At 49.1% G+C, this 24,732-nt stretch overlaps 3 protein-coding genes and 1 pseudogene across 13 annotated transcripts in view; 3 read left to right on the top strand and 1 right to left on the bottom strand.

Annotated features, from left to right (window-relative positions):
- The window catches only part of LOC123830234 (sialic acid-binding Ig-like lectin 13), a 13,467-nt gene extending 10,857 nt beyond the window's left edge, over positions 1-2,610 (bottom strand). For 3 of the 4 annotated variants that reach the window (XR_006787734.1, XM_045856235.1, XM_045856237.1), the window contains exon 1: positions 2,505-2,590. Coding sequence is in view for 1 of the 4 variants with exons in the window: in XM_045856237.1 (XP_045712193.1) it covers positions 2,505-2,520 (16 nt within the window). In the remaining 3 variants the exon portion in view is untranslated. Of the gene's footprint in view, positions 1-2,504 lie in introns of all 4 variants that reach the window. The other variant, XM_045856236.1, reaches the window with a different exon arrangement.
- The window catches only part of LOC123830226, a 62,088-nt pseudogene extending 37,356 nt beyond the window's left edge, over positions 1-24,732 (top strand).
- On the top strand, positions 2,097-12,886 carry LOC123830240 (myeloid cell surface antigen CD33-like). 6 transcript variants are annotated; one of them, XM_045856255.1, is made up of 9 exons: positions 2,097-2,282; positions 7,358-7,422; positions 7,487-7,598; positions 7,732-7,870; positions 8,074-8,352; positions 8,566-8,613; positions 10,095-10,188; positions 10,508-10,588; positions 11,265-12,886. In XM_045856255.1, the coding sequence occupies exons 1-8, from the start codon at positions 2,163-2,165 to the stop codon at positions 10,578-10,580; spliced, it is 930 nt and encodes a 309-aa protein (XP_045712211.1). In that variant the 5' UTR covers positions 2,097-2,162; the 3' UTR covers positions 10,581-10,588; positions 11,265-12,886. The 6 variants fall into 6 exon arrangements, with proteins under 6 accessions (XP_045712211.1, XP_045712210.1, XP_045712209.1 ...); XM_045856254.1 differs by lacking the exon at positions 11,265-12,886 and adding an exon at positions 10,971-11,239; XM_045856253.1 differs by lacking the exon at positions 11,265-12,886 and adding an exon at positions 10,925-11,239.
- On the top strand, positions 10,837-22,836 carry LOC123830235 (myeloid cell surface antigen CD33-like). 3 transcript variants are annotated; one of them, XM_045856238.1, is made up of 9 exons: positions 10,837-11,205; positions 13,738-13,796; positions 13,866-14,249; positions 14,452-14,730; positions 14,954-15,044; positions 15,165-15,298; positions 16,222-16,318; positions 16,596-16,680; positions 20,016-22,836. In XM_045856238.1, exons 1-9 carry the CDS (start codon positions 11,174-11,176, stop codon positions 20,133-20,135), a joined length of 1,281 nt encoding a protein of 426 aa, XP_045712194.1. In that variant the 5' UTR covers positions 10,837-11,173; the 3' UTR covers positions 20,136-22,836. The 3 variants fall into 3 exon arrangements, with proteins under 3 accessions (XP_045712194.1, XP_045712196.1, XP_045712195.1); XM_045856239.1 differs by lacking the exon at positions 10,837-11,205 and adding an exon at positions 13,418-13,539; XM_045856240.1 differs by lacking the exon at positions 15,165-15,298 and having other exon boundaries at positions 14,954-15,001.

Raw genomic sequence — 24,732 nt, 5'->3', positions numbered from 1 at the left:
AGGGTCCTAGAATGTGCACAAGTCCACCCACATGGGAATTAGCACCAGGAAGGCCCAGTTTCCTTGGGGGAAGAGGTGGAAGGGACTGAAAGCCAACAGACAGCAGAGCAAGCGCCATTGTTTCCTCTTGTTCCCTCCCCCACATACAAAGTCACAACCCAGTGACTGGGTTGCCCTGCCCTGGTGAACACCAAAGGCTCCACCCCTCACTAGGTAACAGGCACATCAAGACAAGAAAAAAATGGCTCAAAGAAAGAACAGATCAAAGCTCCACAGCAAATACAACTAAGCGACCAAGAGATAGCGAACCTATCAGATGCACAGTTCAAAGCACTGGTGATCAGGATGCTCACAGAATTGAGCATGAATTAGATGAAATAATGAAGCCTACACTAAGTGAAATGAAGGAAAATGCACATTGAACCAATAGTGATGGGAAGAAAACTGGGACTCAAATCAATGGAGTGGACCAGAAGGAAGAAAGAAACAACCAAACAGAAAAGAATGAAGAAACAAGAATTCAAAACAAATGAGAAAGGCTTAGGGACCTCCAGGACATCTTTAAATGTCCAACATCTACATTATAGGGATACCAGAAGGGGGAAGAAGAAGAGCAACAAGTGGAAAAGTTATTTGAACAAATAATAAAGGAGAACCTCCCCAATCTGGCAAAGGAAATAGACTTCCAGGAAGTCCAGGAAGCTCAGAGAGTCCCGAAGAAGTTGGACCCAAGGAGGAACACACCAAGGCACATCATAATTACATTACCCAAGATTAAAATGAAGGAGAGAATCCTAGAAGCAGCAAAAGATAAGGAGACAGTCACCTACAAAGGAGTTCCCATTAGACTGTCAGCTGATTTCTCAAAAGAGACCTTGCAGGCAAGAAGGGGCTAGAAAGGAGTATTCCAAGTCATGAGAGGCAAGGACCTACATCCAATGTTGCTTTATCCAGCAAAGCTTTCATTTAGAATGGAAGGGCAGATAAAATGCTTCTCAGATAAGGTCAAGTTAAAGGAGTTCATCATCACCAAGCCCTTATTATATGAAATGTTAAAGGGATTTATCTAAGAAAAAGAGGACAAAAAACATGTATAGTAAAATGACAGCAAACTCACAATTATTAACAACCACACCTAAAACAAAAACAAAAAGAAACTAAGCAAACAACTAGAACAGGAAGAGAACCACAGGGATGGAGATCACATGGAGGGTTAGCAACAGGGGAGTGGGAGGAGGAGAGAGGGGAGAAGGTACAGAGAATAAGTAGCATAGATGGTAGGTAGAAACTAGACAGGGAGATGGCAAGAATAGTACGGGAAATGTAGAAACTAAAGCAGTTATGACACATGGACATGAACTAAAGGGGGTAAGGTGGATGGGAGAGGGTGAGCAGGGTAGAGGGGTAAGAGGGGGGAAATGGGACAACTGTAATAGCACAGTCAATAAAATATATTTAAAAAATAAATCTGGAACTAGACAAGGAGAGACTTTATTCAGAAGGATTATCACAAGTCCTGGCAAGTGGCTTAGTTGGTTGAGGCATCATCTCCTACACCAAAGGGTTGCTGGTTCCATTCCTGGTCAGGGCACATGCCTAGGTTACAGTTTGGGTCCCTGGTTCAGATGCATATGAGAGGCAACTGATCAACATCTCTCTCTGTCTCTCTCTTATAAAAACATATCCTCAGGTGAGGATTTTTTTAGCAGGGATCATTGCAATGAGGGAGTGAGATTATTGCAAAGCAGGGAAGGAAACTTGCAATAGGGGAAGACAGACTCTGCACACAACAGGTAATGAACTGCCTACAGTAAGGACAAGGATGGATGGGTTATGGGGACCCCATGGAGATATAGACTGAATCAGGTCCCCCCAAATCCATCTGTTGAAGTGACATGATTGTTATTTCAGAATAGTTGAGGTTAAAGAGTTCATGATATCGGCCCCCTGAAGATTGATGTCCTTGTCAGAAAAGGAACAGAAAGCAATCTCCCCTTCCTCTTCCCACATGCAAAATAAAAAGGCCACATGAGGATGGGGAGAAGTCAGCCACCAGCAAGCCAGGAGGTGGGCTCACACCAGGAACCACATCTGCTGACAGACGAACTTGGACTTCCCAGGCTTGAATACATTTCTGTTGTGTGAAATGCCCAGTCCTTGGTATGTGGTTACAAAATGCTGAGCTCCCAGTCAGCGGGCAGAGTCATGCAGGCAAGCCTGTCCGCACCCCCCACGGGAACCGGGAGACCCCTCACTGCAGATCCTCCGCCTGTGTCATTCAGGTACTCATTCAGGCAGCTGCTGAGGGCAGCCCTTGGGGGCCTGCGTGGTGTGAGGTCCTCCTCCCCCTCAGCGACTCTATGGGACTCACACACTGCTGTCCATCTAATTGGCTCAATATTAACTGTCCTGAGCTCAGCCCTCACCGTGGGACCTGGTGAGAATCCTCCCTCCCTGAGGGCGTGGGCCTGCCCTGGGTAGGGGCTGCAGACAGGGGAGCTCACCTTCTGAGTGCGACATCTGCTGAAGCCTAGGTATCCCTGTGTCTCAGTACCAAGTGAGCTTTGGCGGCTGGTGTGTGGGTTGCCCCTGCTCGGGAGATGTGAGAGAGGATGGGGAAGGGGTAGGAGCTAGTCCAGGCCAGCGATGACCTCAGCTCAGCTGGGCCCAGCCCCAGCAGCTCCACCCAGCAGCAACTCCAGTTCGGCCTCAGGATGCCAGGAACCCAGATCATCTGGGCCCTGCTGTTGCCAGGACAGGGGAGTGTGGGGGTCCGTGCTGGGGACCCTGGGCCTAGAGGGGATGAGGCCTTGAAGCAGAGTTGGGGCCTGTTCAGCATGTAGCTTGTGGAGTCCACCAGCCTCACGTTTAGTTTCCCTCCCATAGTTTTTAATGTATTTATTCTTAATTTTTCCTTATTTTTTTTTTACTTTTTCATTCAACTTATTGAGGTGACATTGTTTAATAAAATTACATAGGCTCAGGTGGACAAATCCATAACACAGCTTCTGTACACAGTATTTGATAACACTCCATCGTACCAATGTGTCACATTCACCCACTCATCAGTGGACAGACATTTGGGTGTTTCCATTTTTGACGGTGAGATCACTGCTGTGAATGCTGGTTATGTTATTTTTGTTGGAACATACGTTCTTGGGCATAAGCCTGGGAGTGGAGTTGCTGGGTCACAGGGTAGTGTCTGTGTGTCACTGTTAGAAGAAACTGCTGACTGATCTCCATGATGGCAGCTTCATTTCAGGTTCCCAAAAGCAAGTATAAGCCTTCCCATTTCTCCCCACAGTGACCTGCATAGTTATTCTCCTTGAAAAATATTATATAGGTGATGAGTGGGGGTGAAGGGCTGTTTCAATACACCTTTGATTTGTATTTGTGTGTCATAACAATGAAGCTGTTTATGTTCTTGTGGAGTTACTGTCCATTTGTATTCATCTCTGAAGACAATTTTTTCAAGTCCTTTGCCCATTTTTTATATTAATTTTATAGAACAATTTAACCCTGTGCACACTTTTTAATTGGGTTGTTTGACTTTTGTTGTTGAGTTGTAAGAATGCTTTTTGTTGAAGATTTGTTTTCTAAATTGATTTCACAGAGACAGGAAGGGACAGAAAGAGAACCATTAATTTGTTGTTACACTTATTGATGGATTCATTGGTTGCTTCTTCTGTGTGCCCTGACCAGGATTGAACCCCTAGTGTTGGCACATTGGGATGATGCTCTAACCAACTGAGCCACCAGCCAGGACTGTAAGAGTTCTTTCTATGTGCTGGATAATAAGCCTTATCAGATCTATGATTAGGAAATATTTTTCCCATTCAGTGGGTTGGCTTCTCACTTTCTCTATAGAGCTAATTAATGAACAGGATGTTCTATTTTGATGAATCCCAACTGAGGCCTTTTTTTTCAGTCCAACTGCCGGGGGTCAGGCAGGGTCAGGGGTAAAGGCACAGGCAGTCCTGAGTCTATGGATGCAGGGAGTCCTGGAGGATGAACTCCAGGTTCCCAGTGGAGCCGAAGGACACAGCATTGCCACTGAGCAGGAGACTCCTTCCACATCCCTCTTTCCTGCAGGAAAATCAGGGCCAGGCACAAGGGTGGTGCTGGTGACCACTGTGGAAGCAGCTGCTAGGATCTTGCTTCTACTGCTCTGCCTCATCATCCTCCTGTGAGCCCTGCCCCAGAGGGATGGGAGGGGAGGGGAGGACAAGGGGCCCAAGGCTGAGTGCAGGGCCAGGACCGGGGATGCCCTCCCTTCCTTCATCATGATTATATAAGTCACTAAGTCTTGTCCACCCTTCCTTCTTGTCACGGCCCACCTCAATGCCCATCTCCTCCACATCCTGACCCTGGTCATTCTTGTAGCCTCCTCTCATTCTGGGCCTATGAACCCAACAAAGTCCTGCCACCACCTCTGTCTTCAATTCAGGCTTCCCAACTGTGTTTGAAGAGACCTGTCCTTCAGGTTCTGCACGGTACGAACAACAATATTTCTTCTCTGTGGCCAGGGACCAGGGGCAAACTCTACAGGCTGAATGTAGGGCTGGTGTTGGCTCTGCCCTGATGGACTCTCCACTGGATTCCACCCTCTTCTGAAGTCTCACACCATCTCTGCTCCCAGCCGAGCCAGGATCTTTGTGACTCTGAGACTTTGAACGTGCAGTTCCTCCTGCTGAAATGCCCTTCCCTTCTGATTCCTACATCTCTAACTGCTGATCATCCTTTGTCTCAATGAAAAGTCACCGTGTGTGTGTGTGTGTGTGTGTGTGTGTGTGTGTGTGATTCCTGTAAATACGTAGGGTAGTTATTTATTTATATCCTCTTTGCAAGTACAACTGAACACCTACTTTGTGCCAGCTTTGTTATAAGTCCTGGGGATGCAACTACGGACACAAAATCAATATCTTTGTCATCCAGAAGCTGTCATTCTGGAGACAAGAGGATAGAATTTAAATCACTGAAGACACTACAGAACTGAGCCAGAGAAGGGAGGGCCTGTGTTTCAGGGATGAGAGGGGTTTTGAGGGGACATTCATTCTGAGAAGCTACCTGATGACCACCGGGGCACATCAGCGAGAGGGCTGGTGTGAATGATGGAGATGAGGAAGTGGTCAGGACTGGAGATGGGGACACGTGTGTCATTGTCAGAGGGTGACAGTGGTGAGGGGTCCCACAGAGAAGAGAAGACACAAGAAAACAGGTCTTCACTGGGTCTCTGTGGTTGGTGGGAAAGGTGTGAAGATGTGATTGGAGCAGGGTGAGCAGAGAACTGGAGGCAGGGATATGGGATCCCAGGGTCCAGAAAACCCTCTGGGAAGTTTGTCTGCAAAGAGGAACAGAAGAGTAAATATGGTGAAGGATGTCCTTTCTCGGTTCTTTGTCTGCTTTTTCCCAGAGGTGCCCCATGAATTCATGCTTGTGTTGCTTTCCTGGGACTATTGAAACAGACTACCACACACTCAGTGACTGTTTTATAAAGAAGTTTTATTCTCTTAAATTTGGGAACTACAAATTCATGTAAGAATGAAATATCTTTTCCCTGTGTGCTTCGGAGTTCTCAGCTGAGGTGCCTGGAACAGAGTATGACTAGGTGTCACATCTTGGGGTCCCATATCCTGAACCCCATGATGAGAAATGAGTTCTGATGTGTGGAAACATAGTGGTTGGTGGGACTCACACCCTCAGAGACTCGAGGGGAAAGTCCACCTTTGTGATTCCCAGGAGGTGGTGCTCAGCCATCCTTGGTTGGTGTCTGGGTCACTGCAGGCTGTCCCCTGGCCACATGCCACATCCTGCTGTGTGCAGAAAGTCACCTGCTGTGTCTCCCTTGGAGGACACGTGTGGCTACATTCAGGGACCAACCCTGACAAGGGAGGATCCTCTCCAGGTCAATATCCTCACCTCCATCCCATCTGCAAGTACCCCTTTCTTGATCAAGCAATGTTTGCAGGTACCAGGCTGTCTTCAGTTGGCCAATATTCACCCTCTTCACTGCCCATGTGACCTGCTGTCCCCATGAATGTCCCCCTCTGTCCTCCAGACTTAGTTTTCCTTGTTCTCCCACATCCAGATGCATTAGAGGGTCACCTGGTGAGAGGCACATGTCTGGAGAACAGTGGCTTGCTGTTCTACAAAAGCCACTGTTAAGAGAGTTAAAGGAAAAGTTACAGACTTGGAGAAAAATACCTACAATATACACATCATGAATGACTTGAACCCAGAATATATCCAAGATATTTTTATGAAGCAATAATCAAGAAATAAATCCCATGTAGAAATATGGTCATTATCAACAACAACAACAAAAATACCAGAAAGGTCCCTACTTAAAATTTGCTCAATTGTTTGAACAGACATTACCATGATGACATACAAAAGGTCAATAAATACATGAAAATATGTTCAACATTACCAATATGAGATAAATTTAAATTAAATCACACAAGGAAGTTTCCCCATGATTCTGTGAGTTGACTATTACCAAAAAAACAAAACAAAACAAAACAAAACAAAACAAAAACAAAAAAACTAAAAAACGAAAGAACTCTGGGAAGGAATGAGAAGGAAACTGACCTCTTCTGATTTGGTCTCCACTGCAAAGCTGTGCATCTGCTTTGGAAAAGAGTCTTGCATGTCCTCCTCATATTAAACTTTTAAAACACCCCACACTCATATTTTTAGGAAAAAAAAAACACTGTGTGAGAAGGAAACGTGGTCAACAGCCTTTGTGTTTTGGGAGGAAGGAATGTCTGTGCTGGGGACTTTCTTAGGGACATGGACCAGGTCCACAGATCCCTTCTTGTCTTGTCTTGTCTTGTCTTCAGCCAACCAACACTTAGATGCTCACCAAGTGCTGGTGAATGAATGAATGAGTGAATGAATGACTGAATGACTGAATGAATGAGTGAGTGAGTGCTGCCTTCTCCTCCCAGGGACCCCCATTTCCCTCCTCCCCAACTCTCACAGGAACATTACGAGTCCCACACCCTGTAGGACCCAGCACAGCTCCCAGATGAGGCTCTGACTCCTGCTCAAGCAGGGGTTCACCAGCCCCTCTAATGGGGGCCCTTAGGAGACTCACGTGTCTGTACTCAGAGGTCCTGGTCCTGCTCTAGTGCTCCAGGGGAGCCCCAAGGTGGGCACAACTCACAGTCAACTCCCTGTCTGCTCTTCCCTGGGCGCCAGCATGTCTGGGCTTCCGGGTGTCCCCTAGCTCTGTACAGAGAAGGACCCACTTTGGGTCTGAGGTTCCTCTTTTGTAAACAAACAAGATCTCGTGCTCCTTTCAGCATCAGTGGTCTCCCCACAGCCCCCTCCCACAGCCTTCATTCTGTTCCAGCAACAGGAACCAGACACCCTCCCTGTCAGTGATGCTGCTGCTGCTGCTGGCCCTGCTGTGGACAGGTGAGTGCCTGAGGTGAAGGCTGTGGGTGGGTGAGGGCAGCTGCTGACCCTGCTTTCCCCACAGGGTCCCTGGCTCAGGATGGAAGATACAACCTAACAGTACAGGGGTCTGTGACGGTGCAGGAGGGCCTGTGTGTCTCTGTGCCCTGCTCATTCCACCACTGGAAGTTCCACTGGTATACTGCTTACCCTGCATATGGCTACTGGTTCTGGGAAGGGGCTAATCCAAACTCAGATGCCCCTGTGGCTTCAAACAACCAAGACTGTAAAGTGCAGGAGGAGACCCAGGGCCGATTCCTCCTCCTTCAGGATCCCAGCAACTACAGCTGCTCCCTGGACATCAGAGATGCACAGAGAAGAGACACAGGGACATACTTCTTCAGGGTGGAGAGAGGGCACTTTGTGAAACACAGTTACAAAGAGAACCAGCTCACTGTACGTGTGACGGGTAAGGAACAGGCTCCAGGAGAGGCCACAGGGAAGTTCACTGTGGCCCCGGGGCAGGGCTGGGATGGCCCCATCCTGGGAGGTGGAGGGGGAAACAGCATAGTGGGGCTCAGAGGGAGGATCTGGACCAAGGCCTCAGGCTTCTCTCAGGGCTGCACCTGGGACCCCCACTCCTGATTTTCTGTCCCCACTTCTTCTCACCAGCTCTCAATCACACACCTGCCATCCTGATCCCAGGAACCATGGAGTGTGGCCACCCCATTAACCTGACATGCTCTGTGCCCTGGGCCTGTGAGCGGGGCACACACCCACTCTTCTCTTGGACATCAGCTGCTCACACCTCCCTGGGGTCCAGGACCCACCTGTCCTCTGTGCTCACTCTCACCCCATGGCCTCGGGACCATGGGACCAACCTCACCTGTCAGGTGAGGTTTCCTGCAGTGGGAGTGACTGTGGAGAGAACCATCCAGCTCAACGTCACCTGTGAGTGCTGGGTCAGAACAGCAGGGTCCCTGAGGGTGTGGGAGCAGGAGAGCCAGGCTGCTGTGCAGGTGCCTTTGTCCTGGAGGCCTGGCTCAGCAGGGGACCCAGAGGGCACAGCCCTGTGTGTCCTGCATTTCTGTGGTCTCTGATGATGGGGGATGGGGAGTTACCTGCACATGTCTCACCCCATCCCACCCTCTCTTCCTGTCCCAGGTGCCCCCCAGAACCCAGCAATTGGTGTCTTCGAGGGAGACGGCCCAGGTAGGAAAGAGCCCTTTATGGGCTGCAGGGAGCTCGGCCTCTTCCAAGTCAGGGCAGAGCCAGGAGTCTCCCTCACCCTGGTTCACCTGGGTGCCCAGCACCCTAAGAACAGAGTGCTCCCTCTTCTAACTCCTCCCCCTGGCCACTGTGAGCAGCTGTCAAACTGGCCACCCCCAAACCAAGGACTCTCCAGCCCCTGACAGCTGCACCAGGAGAACAAGGCACCTCCCACATGCAGAGCAGCCTCTCGGGGCTCCTGATAGACCTTCTCCTGATGAGTTCCCCAGGCTCACAGTTAGTTTTTGTGCTATCATCTTTAATGTCTTTATTCTTAATGTTTTTCTTTTTTTTTTAACCTTTTCATTGAACTTAATGAGGTGACACTGGCTAATACTATCACATAGGCTCAGGTGGACAATTCCATAACACAACTTCTGCACATACTATTTGATAACACTCCATTGTACCGATGTGTCACATTCAGCCATTCATCAGTAGACAGACCTTTGTGTGTTTCCATTTTTGACGGTGAGAATACTGCTGTGAATACTGATTATGCTGTTTTTGTTGGAACATATGTTCCTGGGCATATGCCTGGAAGTGGAGTTGCTGGGTCACAGGGTGGTGTCTGTGTGTCACTGTTAGAAGAAACTGCAGACTGATCTCCATGGTGGCAGCTTCATTTCAGGTTCCCAAAAGCAAAGTATAAGCCTTCCCATTTCTCCCCACAGTGACCTGCATTGTTATTCTCCTTGAAAAATATTACAGGTCATGAGTGGAGGTGGAAGGCTGTTTCGACACCCCTTTGATTTGCACTTGTGTGTTATAACAATGAAGCCATTTATTTCCTGTGTAGTTACTACTGCTCATTTGTATTCATCTTCAAGACAATTTTTTCAAGTCCTTTACCCATTTTTAATGGGGCTGCTTGACTTTCTGTTGCTGAGTTGTAGAAATGTTTTTTGTTTGAGATATACTGTAAATTGATTTTAGAGAGAGGGGGAAACATAGTGAGAGATAGAAACATCGATTTGTTGTTTCACTTATTTATGGATTCATTAGTTGCTTCTTGTATATGCCCTGACCAGGGATCAGACCCACAACCTTGGCACATTGGGATGATGCTTTAACCAACTGAGCTGCCAGCCAGGACTGTAAGAGTTCTTCATATGTGCTGGATAATAAGCCTTACCAGATCTAGGATTATCAAATATTTCTCCCATTAAGTGGGTTGGCTTTTCATTTGCTCCATAGAGTTAATTAATGAACAGGATGTTTTCTTTTGATGAATCCCAACTGAGGCTTTTTATTTTCTGTCCAATGGCCGGGGGTCAGGGCAAGGTCAGGGGTAAAGGCACAGGCAGTCCCAAGTCTATGGATGCAGGAAGGCCTGGAGGACAAACTCCAGGTTCCCAGTGGACCTGAAGGACCCAAGATTGCCATTGAGTAGGTGACTCCCTCCTTGTCTCTCTTTCCTGCAGGGAAATCAGGGCCCAGGGCAGTGGTGGTGCTGGTGGCCATTGTGGAAGCAGCTGCTAAGACCCTGCTCCTCCTTCTCTGCCTTATTGTCCTCATGTGAGCTCTGCCCCAGGGGGGATGTAGAGGAGGGGAGAGCAAGGGGCCCGTGGTTGAGTCCAGGGTGAAGGCCCAGGACACTGATGAATCAGGGGTTGTGCTGGCAGGAGGTGAAGGGATGGTGGGTGAGGACCCCACGTGGACAGCTTTCTGAGCATCCAGGCCAGGAGGCACCTACTGTGCTCAAGATAATCTGTGAGACTTTCCCTCCCCCACTTCACTCTCCTCTCTGTCCCTTGAGAAAGAGACAGGGGGTTGGGTCTGCAGCCCACTGCTCCCTGATCCAACCAGACTGGAAAACCCTCGTCTCTTCTCTCAGAGTCAGGTACCACAGGAGGAAGGTGACAAGGCTCACAAGGGGCATGAAAGATACAAACACAGAATCAGGTTAATGTCCCAGGTGAGTGATCCAGGATTCTCACTACCCAACATTCCAGTGACACCACCTCCAGGATAGTCCCTGGGATTGCTCTGCTCAGCATGGTTATACTTGACCTATCATTTTTGCCCAAACCTACTTCTTTACAGGGTCCTTGTCACACAGATGACACAGTGCCCTCCCTTCCTTCTTTTTGATACAATTAATCACTAAGTGTTGTCCACCCTTCCTTCTTATCACAGCTCAAATCGATGTCCATCTCCTCCCCATCCTGACCCTGGTTGTTCCCGGGTCTTCATCTCTTCCTGGGCCTATGAACCCCCAAAAGTCCTGCAATGACCTCTGTCTTCAACCCAGGCCTCCCGACTGTCTTCACACACACCTATCCTCCACATCCCCACAGTTTTAACAAGGATGATTCCTCTCTGTGGCTGGGGCTGAGGAACAATCTCCACAGGCTGGATTTGGGACTGGCGTGGCCTGTGCCCTACACTGGACTCTCCACTGGATTCCACCCTCTTCTGGGATCTCACACCATCTCCGTACCCAGCCGGGCCAGGGCCTCTGTGGCTCTGAGACTTTGCATGTGCTGCTCCTCCTGCTGAAATGCCATTCCCTTCAGATTCTTACACCTCAAAGTATGTGTGTAATTCCTATGTAGTTTTGAACAAACTAATAGTTATTTGTTCATTTATAGCCTCTTTAGTAGTGTGACTGAACCCCTACCGTGTGCAGTGTTATAAACACCGGAGATGCGACATGAACTCAGCACCAAAATCCATTTCATCCAGAAGCTGTCCTCCTGGAGACAAGAGGATAGAATTTAACTGACTGAAGACACTAGAGCACTGAGCCACAGAAGGGAGGATGTATGATTCAGGGACCAGAGAGGGGTTTTGAGGGGTTGTTCATTCTGAGAAGTCACCTCATGACCACCAGGGGACATCAGCAAGAGAGCTGGTGTGAACAATGGACATGAGGAAGTGGTCAGGACTAGAGATGTGGGCACAGGTGTCAGTGTGAGAGGGTGGCAGTGGTGAGGGAGCACAGGCTCTGGCGGCCCACAGAGAAGAGAAGACACAAGGAAAACACGTCATCACTGGCTCTCAGTGGTTTGTGGGAAAGGTGTGAAGATGTGATTGGAGCAGGATCAAGAAGGAATTGGAGGAGGGGATATTGGATCCCAGGGTCCAGACCCCTGAGAAGTTTGTCTGCAAAGAGCAACAGAGGAGTGGGTCTGGAGAAGGAGGTCTTTTTTTGGTTCCTTCTCCGTTTTTTTCCCAGAGGTGCCCTGTGAATTTATGCCTGTGTTACATTCCTAAGGCCATTTAAACAAGTTACCATACACTCAGAGGCTTTTTTTGTAAAGTTTTATTCTCTTGGTTCTTGGGGCCAGAAGTTCATGCAGGAAGTAAAATACCTTCTCATTCTGTCCTTCTAAGTTCTTCACTAAGACCCCTGAAACAGAGAAAGACTAGGTGTAGGTGTCCATGCTTGGGGTCATATTTCGTGAGACCTGGTAAAGAAATGAGTTCTGATGTGTGGAAATCCAGTGGTCAGTGGGACTGATGCCCTCACAGGCTCCAGGGGAGAGTCCACCTTTGTGATTTCCAGGGACTGTGGCTCTCAGCCACCCTTGGTTGGTGTCCGGGTCACTGCAGCCTGTCCTCTGGACACACTGCCTCATCCTGCTCTGTATGCAGAAAGTCACCTGCTGTGTCTCCCTTGGAGGACACATGTGGCTACATTCAGGGACCAACCCTGACAAGGGAGGATTCTCTCCAGGTCAATATCCTCATCTCCGTTGCATCTGCAAAGACCTTTTCCCTCATCGGGTAGTGTTTGCAAGTAACACCCTGACTTTTGGTGGCTAGTATTCACCCTCTGCACTGCCCAAGTAACCTGCTTCCCCTCATCAATGTCCCCTTACACCCTCCACACTTAGTTTGCCTTGTTCTCCCACATCCAGATGCAGTAGACGGTTACCTCATAAGGAGCACATGTCTGGGGGAAGAGGAGCTTGCTGTTCTACAAAAGCCACTCTTAAGAGAGTTAAAGGAAAAGTTATAGACTTGGAGAAAAATATCTATAATATAGACTTCATGAACGACTTGAATTCAGAATATATCCAAGATATTCATGTGAAGCAATAATCAAAAAATAAACCCCACTATAGAAAAATAGTCATTTACAACAACCACAAAAAAACCCAGAAAGAACCTTACTTACAATTTGCCCAGTTATTTGAGTAGACATTCCTATAAAGACATATAAATGGTCAATAAATGCATGTAAATATGTTCAATATTACCAATATAAGATAAATATAAATTAAATGACATAAGAAAGTTTCCCCATGATTCTGTAAGTTGACTGTTACAAAAAAACTAAAAAACAAAAGAAGAACTTTGGGAGGGAAATGGATCTCTTTTGCTTTGCTCTCTACTGCAAAACTGTGCATCTACTTCAGAAAACAGTCTTGCTGTTCCTCCCCATGCTAGATTTTTAAAACACCCCACACTTCTATTTTTAGAAAATACCCAGTGTGTGAGCTGAAACGTGGTCAACTCCCCAGTGACCACAGCCTTCCTGTGTTGGAGGAAGACATATCTGTGGTGGGGCTTTCTCTGGGACACAGAGCAGGTCCACGGATCCCCTCTCGTCTTGTCTTTAACCAACCGACACTTAGATGCTCACCAAGTGCTTGTGAATGAATGAATGAGTGAGTGAGTGAGTGAGCACTGCCTTCTCACAGGGACCTCCACTTCCCCTCTCCCTGACTCTCACAGGAACATCACGAGTCCTACACCCTGTGGGAACCAGCACGGCTCCCAGATGAGGTTCTGACTCCTGCTCAGGCAGGGGGTTGACCAGCCCCTCTGATGAGGGCCCTTAGGAGACTCAAGTGTCCATACTGAGGTCCTGGTCCAGCTCCGGGCTGCAGGGGAGCCCCTGAGGGGGCAGAACTTGAGGTGGGCTCCCCTTCTGCTCTACTCTGGGCAGGTGGCCAGCATATCTGGGCTGCTGGGTGTCCACAGGCTCCATGCAGAGAGGGACGCATGTTGGCTCAGAAGTTCCTCTTTTCTTAACAAACGAGATCTCGTGCTCCTCCCAGCTTCCGTGGTCTCCCCTCAGACCCCTCCCACAGCCTTCACCTTTTTCACCCACAGGAGTCAGACACCCTCTTTGTCAGAGATGCTGCCACTGCTGCTGGCCCTGCTGTGGGCAGGTGAGAGCCTGAGGGGAAGGCTGTTGGGGCAGGGGGTGAGGGCAGCTGCTGACCCTGCTTTCCCCACAGGGTCTCTGGCTCGGGATGACAGATACAAGCTGAGCGTACAGGGGCCAGTGACGGTGCAAGAGGGCCTGTGTGTCTCTGTGCTCTGCTCATTTCAACACCCATGGCCCTCCCGCTATGATCCTCCCCCTACTTACGGCTACTGGTTCCAGGAAGGGGCTAAGGAATTACAAGATCCTCCTGCAGCCACTAACAAACAAGATCGTCAAGTGCAGGAGGAGACCCAGGGCCGATTCCTCCTCCTTGGGGATCCTGGGAGCCGCAACTGCTCCCTGGACATCAGAGATGCCAGGAGGACCGATGAGGGAACATACTTTTTTCGAGTGGAGAGAGGAAGTTCCGTGCAATATTCATACCAAAGGAACTTGCTCACCGTGCATGTGACGGGTAAGGAACCGGCTCCCAGAGAGGCCACAGGGAAGTTCACGGTTGCCCCGGGGCAGGGCTGGGATGGGCCCATCCTGGTAGGGGGAAGGGCAACAGCATGTTGGGGCTCAGAGGGAGGAGCTGGACCAAAGCCTGAGGCATCTCTCAGGGCTGCACCTGGGACCCCCACTCCTGATACCCTGTCCCCTCTTCTCCTCACCAGCCCTCAATCACACACCTGACATCCTTATCCTGGGAAACCTGGAGTCTGGCCATCCAACAAACCTGACCTGCTCTGTGCCCTGGGCCTGTGAGCGGGGCACACCCCCCCTCTTCTCTTGGACATCAGCTGCTCACACCTCCCTGGGGTCCAGGACCCACCTGTCCTCTGTGCTCACTCTCACCCCACGGCCTCAGGACCATGGGACCAACCTCACCTGTCAGGTGAGGTTTCCTGCAGCGGGAGTGACTGTGGAGAGAACCATCCAGCTCAACGTCACCTGTGAGTGCTGGGTGAGAACAGTAGGGTCCCTGAGGGTGTGGGAGCAGGAGAGCCAGGCTGCTGTGCAGGTACCTTTGTCCTGGAGGCCTGGCTCAGCAGGGGACTCAGAGGCCACAGCCCTGTGTGTGTTGCATTTATGTGGTGTTCGAGGGTGGGGTGATGCCTACACGGGTCTCATCCCGTCCCACCCAATGAAGAGGGAACCCCTCTCTTCCTGTCCTAGGTGCCCCCAACAACCCAGCCATCAGTGCCTGCTCAGGAGATGGCCCAGGTGGGAAGGAGCCTCCTGTTCATTTGGCGTTGAGTGAAGAGGGGTCTGTGCCCAGCTGTCTCAGAGCAAGTCTCCCCCAGTCGAACAGAGGGATGGGACCCGGTTAGATGGAGGAACCTCCTTCAGGCCTCTTCCCCAATGTCCTTTCCTGCTGTCTCCCAAGGGTGACCCACAAGCTCCTCCCTGCCCATCCTAAAGGAGGCTCTTCATTCAGTCACCCATGCTGGGGGCATTTCCAGGAGATACAGTGTTTAGAGCAGCTACAGGTCCACAGAGAAAATCAGCAGAAGATGAAAGGTTTGTCCCTACACCTGCTTCTCCCTTTCTTACAAGCACATCTGCCACCTGAGGGGACATGTGTACAATCAACGAACCTGCAGACTCAGCACCATCACCCACAATTCACAATCTACTTTAGGGTCCACTTGCGGTGCTGGACATGCTGGGGGATTGGACTTTGTGTGATGGGCTGTGTCCACCTTTACAGCATCACACAGAGATTTTCAATGCTCAGAATAATGTCTTTGGCCTATTTAGTGACTGTCAGCCTCTTGGCCCTGACCCAGACTGTCTCTGGAGCCCAGCACTCCCCCAGCCCTGTTCCTATTGGTGACAGCATCTGGTCCCCACCCCACTGGACAGGGACTTTGTTGGTCCCATCAGACAGGTGATGCCCAGAGACACCACCCTGACCGTGGGTATGGGGCTCCTGGGAGGCTGGTTAGGTGGAAGCAAGAGAGCAGTTTGGGGTTTCCCAGAAAGTCTGAGAACCTCCTTGATGGTGCCCCTTTCTGGGGGCACAAAGGCCACCTTTGACCCTGAGTGACAGGGCCAGAGGGGGTGAGGAGAGAAGATGCAGAATGCTTCCCAGGAAGGAAGGAGAGGTGGGTCTCTCAGCACCCTGCAGCTCTCTGCATGTCTCTGAGGGAATGCCCACATGTCCCTGAGGTGTAAGGTTCTGTCCAGCCAGGGCGCGTCTGCCTCAGAGACACTCAGGTGGAGAGGGACCTGACTTCAGAAGTGATGAGGTGTGCTGCCCAGGAGCATCAGACCAGATAAGGGGGTATCCACAGATCACGCCCTTCATGCTGGAGTTCTGAGAGACTGCAATGATGAGCCTGAATGGGAACCAAGGGGCACCCCTGTCTTCATGCTCCAGGAGAAGGGACACAGCCTGCATGTTCAGAAAGGAGCTCACCCCGAGCCTCTCTCATGTGCAGGGGAACCAGAGACCAGGGCAGGCGTGGTCCATGGGGCCGTCGTGGGAGCTGGTGTCACTGCGCTGCTGGCTGGCTGCCTCTGTGCCACCTACTTCCTGTGAGCTGCATAGGGTGTGGGCCCGAGGTGCAGAACAGGGGCTGGAGGGCTTGGGAGGTCCCGGAGGAAGGATGGGGTTCAGTAGTGGTGAGAATCCTGCTGCTGAGCCAGGCTTCAGTGTGTTCCCAGCTGTGGTCCCAGATGTCCAAAATCAGGTGGACCTGGTTAGAAAGTCTTGTTATGAAGGTTCCTGGTCTGCCCCACCTGCACCTGCCCTAGCCACGCACTCCAGCCTCAGAGAGGGACCTCCTGTCAAAGACCCTGGTGTCTCCCCCAGAGTGAAGAGGACCCGCAGGAAGACAGCAGCCAGGCCAGCAGGGGGCGTGGACGACACCCACACTGCCATGGTGCCTGCTCCCATGGTGAGTGACCTGGGCTTCTGGTGGGCAGCCTGCACCCCACATGTTCTTCCCTGGGTGGCCCACAGTTGAGCTCCAGCTGGCATGGACAAAAATGAGGTCTCCAACATTGCACTTTTTTTTGAAAATGTAGATTTTATTGTTATTCAGTATATTAGGCCAACACACCTGGGAGACAAGTACCACCATTTATTGCTCCCACTTCCCAAGAGGCAGAGGGAAAGCCACACTACAGGGCCAGACAGGGCAGCTCAGGGCTGGTCAGACACAGACAGAAGGAGAGAAGGGGACATGTGGGCATATCCTTGATGGAGGATCCCCTGGGGGAGGGGAGGGGAGGCAGGGGAAGCAGGCTTGGGCCTGGCTGGTTTGAATAATGTCGGTGGGCTCTAGGGTGTAGGGCCTGCCTCTTGTTGCCTGGTTCCTGGTCCTGGTGGGATTAGGGCAGGAGGGGAAGGGGCTGGGGTGTAAGAGCTCCATAAAGGGGGTGGTGGGGGGCTGTGCCCTTTGGACTGGCTGGTTTGCCATGTGCCTGTTACGTTTGCAGGCAAGTCCTTCCCTATCTCTAGCCATTGGCCAGTTCTGGCAGGGACAGTTTCCCTAGGGGAGCCATGCCCTTGATGTCATAACAAAGAGGATGTGGTTAATACTCCCACAAACAGACTTCTGCTGGACCTCCTCCTGCCCGCTGGTCTTGTCCCTGACACCCAATCAGAGACCTGTCTCTGTCCCTCCCAGTCTTCCACCAGCTCTTCCTGCACCAAGGTTCTGCAAAGCAGGTCCGTGCTTCTTCTGAACGCAGCTTAGCACAACCACTCCCTTTGAGCTGAGCTACCCTCTTAGTCCTTATCTACTGATGTCCCGCTCCACCCTGCCTGCCACCTCTCCACCTCTCCTCCCCTGCATGCATGTTAGCATTGCTTCCATGAAACAGCACCACCCCATCCCACCCAAGTCCGAAATGCACTGAGCTGTCGAGGCCCAGGCCAATTGGCCTGGCATTTGAGGCTGGAAAACCAGAGTCACCTTCAGTGCTTCCTGCCTCCCACACTCACCTGCTCACTCGCATCTCAGCATCACCCGCCATCTCTCCCCACCCTGTCACACGCCTGCATCACCCACCCGGTTCCTGCTCACCCTCTTCACTCTGGCTCTCAGTTACACATTGAACTCCGACTAATGTGGGCACCGGGGTGAGGTCTTTGGGCACATGATTCACAGCACCCGAGCACTGGTCTTTTCCTTCAGCAAATATCTCCCACTTTCCAACTGTTCTGGAAGCTTGGGTAAAATCTGTATTTTTATAAATTATTATGTTACTGATGTATAATGTTTCTCCTGAAAACGCTCTCTTTGACTCGCTGATGGCCACCTTCTTGCTGGGTCCTCTCATGGCCTTTTTTATGTGTCCACAAATTTTAGGTGCCTCTTCTTCTTATGAAAGTTTAAGTCATTTTGAGTCCTGCCCTAATGACCCCTTTTAACATTGCATCCTTCTCCAAAGGCCCAAACACCAAGTACAGCCACTTTGGGAGTTAAAGATTCCACCCATGAAATGGGGGCACAAGTCGGTCCATATAACAAACTGAGTGAAGGAAACAGCAGTGAATTTGGTGTGAAACAGTTGGGTTCTGGATACATTTTGAAGGTGGAGCCAACCAGATTCACACTCGTAGTTGTTGATTTGCCAATGGAATGTGGGGTGCACTTGGGGTGGGAGCAAAGAGAGCCCATGGCTTCTACCTCACAGGTGCCATTGGTGTCAGAGGTGACTGTATGGACATCATAGATGTCCAGTGATGCCATAGTGGTCCGTAGATGGTCCTCGATGTCCATAAATGTCCACAGACACCAAGGAGGACTTTCATGTGGTCGCCCTGACCAACTTTAAGAACTGAATTACCATTTCCTGAAATGACCAACTCTCAGGAGGAGTACAGTGTGAGAGAGGAAACCTTGCTTCAGTTACCATAAGTTTAAGGTGTTTCTAAAATGTTTACCTGAAGATGACAAACTGATGGTCAGAGTCCAGATCTCAGGAGAGGGCAGGTGGGAAGTATGGAGATTTGGGGACCCTCCACTTAAGGTCTGATAGTGGCTGACACCACTGAGAGGAGAAGGGGTCTGCAGACAGAGCTCTGAGACCCTCCTCACCCCAGTGTTTAGAGTCCAGGAGACATGGTGGACCCAGAAAGGAGACCATTGAAGAAAAATGAACATCTGGGAGAGTGTGGGGTTGGGTCCTGGGGGCCAGAAGGGAGTGAACTTTGAGGAGGAGAGACTGTCTGTATTTGCTCACATGCTAGTAAATTGGGTGAGACAGGGTCTGAGACATGGCCATTCAGACTGAGCTGAGTGGTTTCAGAGCTGCTGTGGACAAAGACAAGTCTGGTGGCCAGGAGGAGGCAGATGTCCTGATTAGAGTGAGTTCAAGAGAAACTGGAGAAGAGGATGTGCAAAGCCTCTTGGGAAATGTTGCAGTTAACTCAGCAGCCAAGAAAGGAGTGACAACCTGGATTTGTGATTGACATCTGACTTGGCAGTGAGTCGATCTTCTGGGTTGGAGTCCCTGATGTGTGGGATTGGACAATACTACAAGTAGACAGTGTCAGAGTTCAGCCCTGTTGTAGGACACTCAGCTGGTATCAGAGAATGTCTCAGTGTAACAGCAAAGGAGAGACACACAGAAAGAGAAGTCGTTTTTTATAAACCCCTTCCACTGTATCCAGTGCCTGGCTCATGGGAGACCCCCAAGTGCCCAGGGGTTGTGTTCCCAAACCATAGGCATGTGGCCTTGAGAGGCACTTAACTTCTTTGAGACTTAGTTTCTGTCTTTGTAAAAATAATTAAACTTTCCACACAGTCTGTGTGAGTGTTGAGTAGAATTGGAAAGCAACCCATTAGAGGCATGTTTGCAGGATAACTGAAGACATGGGACCTTCAGAAATATTTAATAGCCCTGGTGGGTGGCTCTGTTGATTGAAATATCATCCCATACATGAAAAGTTTGAGAGTTCGATCCCTGCTGAGGGCACATATTTACTTTGCAGGTTTGATCCTCAGTCAGAGCATGTACAGGAGGCAACCCATTGATGTTCTCTCTCACATCAATGTTTCTCTCTCTCTCTCTCTCTCTCTCTCTCTCACACACACACACACACACACACACACACACACACACATCAATAAACATATCCCCAGGTAAAGGTTAAAAACATGTATTTAATAAAAGATTAGAAGAATGAACAAAGGTCCTGTCACAATCAAATCCTCTTCAGGGGACCCTCCCCACCCCCACTGGCTCCCTGCTCTGACTCCATTCTTTGGTCTCCCCACAGGGTCACCAGATGAAGCCCACATCAGACAGCCCCACTGACCCTACACACTCTACAGTGGACAGCCTGACCTTGGAAACAGAGCCAGAGGTGTATTATGCCTCCATCAGCTTTCAGAAATGAATCCTCCTCAGGAGAGAACCCACACAACACACACAGAGATGAGAACCTAGTAGGAAGCCAGCATGTCCAGGTGGGAAGGCTCATTCTTGGAGACTTAACATCCCCATGGGCAAGGAATGCATAAACCACTGTACATGCATTTCCTGCTGTGTTGAAACTGTCTTAGACATTGCAATTGGAGGTACCTGGGATCGAGTTCATGCTCTTCCATTTATTATGAATATGACAGCCTGTGAGCCACCTTACCCATCTGTGTCTCCATTCCCTGCTTTGTGATTAGATGTAAAGAGCTCCACCTCACAGAGTTCCTTGAGGATTGAATAAAAGTCCATATGCTAAACACCCAGCAGAGGTCCTGGTGCACTGTGAGAGTGAGTGACATTTCACTCAGAGGCTGGGTGTCTGTCCTGTCCCTGATACCACATCTGCAACATGTCAGCCTTGCTCTTTACTCAAATCCCTCCTGTGGGTTTCCTTCCATCATCTCTCTCCACTCCTGAAACTTCCTTTTCCATGCTGCCTGCTTGCCACTAGTCCTGCTATAGGCAAAACCACGAATTGACATTTATAGAATTTCCTAAAACTCAGAGCTGAGCAGAGTCAAAATACTGCTCTACCTCCTCAACCGAAAAGAACACTTTACAAGGCTTCACTTGTTGTTCTAGGTCAGGAGTCAGGAGAAAAATGTTGTGAGAGGAACAAAATTTCAAAAATTTGAAAGCAAATTTTTAGGCTTAGCAAGCTGTATGGCCTCTGTTGCAACAATGTCCTGCAAACAGAACCATACACAATCTGGAACTAAGTTAATGTCTCTGTTTCACAAAATTTTATTGGCAAATGCATGCAGCCCCCTGGTTATAGTGATCGTCCCCTGTTCCAAGTGATTCTTAATCTCACCTGGTCCAGTTCCCTGTCACCATATCCTAAGCTGTCAATCACTCAAGCCAGTCTCTGAGGACCTTTGTTCTGATGTGTTCTTCCCTGTCTTTGAGCATCCATGTCCCTCTTCCAGGAATGCCCATCACCATGTCATCCTCTGGGTAGCACCTTCTTAGCCTTCAGAATTACATGCCTTCTTTGAGATGATGGAAGAAGAATTCTGTAATCTTCCTCCTGAAAACCCTGACATTTGTTCATTATTTTCTATCCTCACCTGAGGACATTTTTTTATTGCTTTGGGAAAAGAGATAGAGAGGTAGGTAGATAGATAGATGATAGAGAAATCTATTGTTGCCCTTCCCATCCCAAGCAGGGATGGAATTTGCCACCTGGGAATGTGCTCTGATCACAAATCAAAGCCACAATCTTTCAGTCTACAGGATGATGCCTCAGCCAACTGAGCCATGCTGGCCAGGGCAAGATAACTCATATCTGAACTTAAAATCAGTTCAAACAAAAACAGCTCATAATTTTCCTGCAGCACTGAAACCATGACAAGAAAGAAGATGCATCATAAGTTCATAGAGTGACCCCTAAGGACAAGTGTAGTGTAAAACAATGCCCAATCCCTAAACCCCACCACCCAGCACCCAGAAGGAACAGCTGAGTCAGACTTGTGTTCATGAGAGTGTCAGGCAGGGTGATGCACATCAACCTGTTCTTGAAATATTAATAATTGATAGGTAGACTTCCAATGCAGAGAGGATGGTGTTGACCCTTGTTCCTGACACCTCCCCTCCACTCACAGCCATACACCCTGTGACTCGTGCAAGAGGCCACCAGAAAATTCTGGTAATAAGCAGACAGTGGATTGGCTTAGGAGCCCAGGACATGAGGGACAATGCAGAGGCAGGGCCCCTCATTCCCGCCCCAACAGAGGACTCACACTCAACCCACTGTTTCCCAAATGCCGACTGAGAATCAGGAGGCAGCCAGGTAGGTGCTTCCCTCTCCAGGTCCCTCTGACAGTAGCAGCAAATCCAGCAAGAGGGGCCAGTGGGAGCCAGGAAGTGCCTACTTTTCCCGTCAGGCCTGAGAGTATCCCCTCCTGCCCAGAAGCACAGGGTGAATGGGCAGAACTGGAGAAAGGCTCCAGCATAGTGTCCAATATCCCTGACCCTAACCCTCTCTTTCCTCCTTTGTTAGCTGAAGGGCTAGCCTCTCACTTTTAGACCTCTTGTGTAGGTTTTGTTTGTTCTGGTGCAGCTGGTATGAAGAGAGCTACTTAGAAGTCATCCAGAGGGCGAGACACACAGGGATTTAGCAAGCACATCCTCCTGCCTGCGGTTCAGCCAGGTGGGACAGACAGAGATCATCCTCAGGACAGACAATGCCTGAGAGTAAACAGGAGAGGGGGGAGATGGAGCAGAGAGAGGAGCCCAGCCTGACGACACCTGATTGTTTGTTCCTCCCTTCCGGTTCCATCCACCTCCACAATTTTCCCCTCCTGACCCCAAACTGGGACATAAGTCTGTGGGGTCAAGCCCTTCTGCAGAGTTGGGAAGCAGGTACCTGAGTTCGCCTGGGGTGCAGTTTCAGCACAGTGGACAGCAGCAGCGGCCCCGCCTGAATCTCCCCGGGATTCAGTGTCCCCTGGTGGATTGAGCGCCCCCTGGAGGCAAACCATCTATCAGGCCCAGGGCAGAGTGGAAAGGGCTGGGTGAGGGGCTGGTGACCTCGCAGGTCTGTAATGCTGGTCATGGGTGTCCTCATCTCCCCGGTGCCGCACTCCTCAGACATGACCTCTTACCCTGTAGGGATGTCAACTGTGTACTGGATGCTGTGCTAACTCACTAGATGGGAATAATGAAGCCAGACTAGGAGCATCATTGGAAGAAAGCATTCATCACTCAAAGTGGGGTCCTTATGACACTTGACAGTTGTTCCAAGACCTTAGGAGAAATCAGGTTTCCTTTTAGCTTTTTACCTGTCCCCCAGCCAGCTGAATACCTTCATGCATGCTTTCTATCTTTCCCCACCCGAGCTGATTGTAACTCTTACAATCCGGGCCAGGCTTTACCTTTTTTCTGCGTTTCTCACATTTCTGTCTGCAGCCTTCTGGTCTCTTCCCAGGTGGTCTCAACCACCCCAGACTCCCAGCCCCACTTCTGCCAAGACACATCCTGCAGTTCCTCCCCTGGGCTGGCCTAAGCCCCAGAGTTAAAGAGTCGCAGGAAGTGGAATAAGATTTATATGTTATATAGATTGGTGTTGAGGAGTTTGCAGGAAAACAAAGCAGGAAAGTTATATAGAAAATGTGGGATGGATTACATTCTGCATGGTGTTGTTTGTGGATGTCATGTTTGAGAAGCTGAGCTCTCAGGGTGCACACATGCACACTCACCACAGGTGCCTCACTGCCATGCCCTCTTCCAACCATGTTTTTTGACAAGGTCCGAACATGGAAAGAGGGAATTCAAGGAATCCATCTTCCTGGAAGAGAGTGTAGCATACAAAGGGGGGGTGGTAATTTTCCTGGGGATTGCTCTTAATAATTTCCTTGCTAATATTGATCATGGTCTTACTTTGTACCCTGATTCCCATAAGAACAGGCCATAAGAAGAAAAAGTCTCAAAGTGAGTCAACAATTAACTTTGAGGGAAATTCTGAAGGGACAACTAGTTCTCCCTAGACTATTGAATCATGCCCAAATTGTTTTAAACAAGGTGTTTATAAACCTGAGTAAGAAATTATCCTTGATTGTTCCCATAAAAGAATTCATGAATCAGTTACAATGGGCTGAATTATTGGCAGACTTTCCCATGCCTGTTCCTTACTCATAGATACAAAGAGTCTTTCAAGAAAACAAGAAAAATTATATAGACCCCTACTCACAGCCCGGGGATACCCCTGGGCAGCATATTGGATTAATGGCAAATTATGGTATCCCCCAAGAGGAACTAATAGTCTCCAGAGGGTTCCAGATTCCCCCATTGCCTTATACGGGAGCATATAATGAGGATGGCATTAAAATGGTCAATAAGAATGGAGTCCAAGTGCCTTATAATAGTCTACATTTCATGGAAAGGCTAGCTCAAAGCAGACCTCCCTGGTGTTGGTTAACTAAGGAACAAAAAAGGTTTACTGTAGCTGGATTTCCTGTTTATCTCTCCTTACATGTTTGTTTTGGTGATTAAAAGGTGGTATGATTGTTAGACACCTGTATCTCAGGTTTAGTGATTCACATAATTCCAATGAAGTTGTATAAAATAATTTTTTGACCAGAGAACAAAATCCCCTCTAATGAAATAACCCCTGAATGTCTAAAAGTTGTTGGAGTAACAGCCCCTCCTTTACCTTGAATAGGAATATATATCAAGAAGAATTAGACAGGCAAAGAAATAAGAAAAGCTGGTTAGCTATTACAACTAAGCACGTAAAAACAGTTACCAAGGAGTCAGATGACAAATTCTGAAAACTTTAATAAACAATAAGACATTCAAACTTTGTACATACAGCTATTTCTAATTGTCTGATTTATGGCTCTCCTGGTCAAAATAATCTTTGTTTAATATAATTGAATCTATGGAAACTTTCGTATTTTTCCTGGTTACCTTTGTATTAATATTTTCCTGCTTCACCTAACCACAAATGTTAATCACTGCTAAAAATGAAAGTATAAAAACCTGCTTGTACTTGCAATAAATGGAACAGAGCA

This window comes from Phyllostomus hastatus, unplaced genomic scaffold (assembly GCF_019186645.2).
Source record: "Phyllostomus hastatus isolate PE091 unplaced genomic scaffold, TTU_PhHast_1.1 phas_scaffold_1224, whole genome shotgun sequence".
Classification (NCBI taxonomy): domain Eukaryota; kingdom Metazoa; phylum Chordata; class Mammalia; order Chiroptera; family Phyllostomidae; genus Phyllostomus; species Phyllostomus hastatus.
Note: the sequence above shows the minus strand (reverse complement) of the source record. Positions and strands in the feature narration are given on the sequence as shown.

Coding starts and splice junctions, on each gene's coding strand:
- LOC123830235 (XM_045856238.1), top strand. CDS start 11,174: ATGCCATTCCCTTCAGATTCTTACACCTCAAA. Junction 11,206..13,737: donor TCAGATTCTTACACCTCAAA/GTATGTGTGTAA, acceptor TTTCACCCACAG/GAGTCAGACACCCTCTTTGT. Junction 15,299..16,221: donor AAATCAGCAGAAGATGAAAG/GTTTGTCCCTAC, acceptor TCTCATGTGCAG/GGGAACCAGAGACCAGGGCA.
- LOC123830240 (XM_045856255.1), top strand. CDS start 2,163: ATGTGGTTACAAAATGCTGAGCTCCCAGTCAGCGGGCAGAGTCATGCA. Junction 2,283..7,357: donor CCTCCGCCTGTGTCATTCAG/GTACTCATTCAG, acceptor ATTCTGTTCCAG/CAACAGGAACCAGACACCCT. Junction 10,189..10,507: donor CTCTGCCTTATTGTCCTCAT/GTGAGCTCTGCC, acceptor CTCTTCTCTCAG/AGTCAGGTACCACAGGAGGA.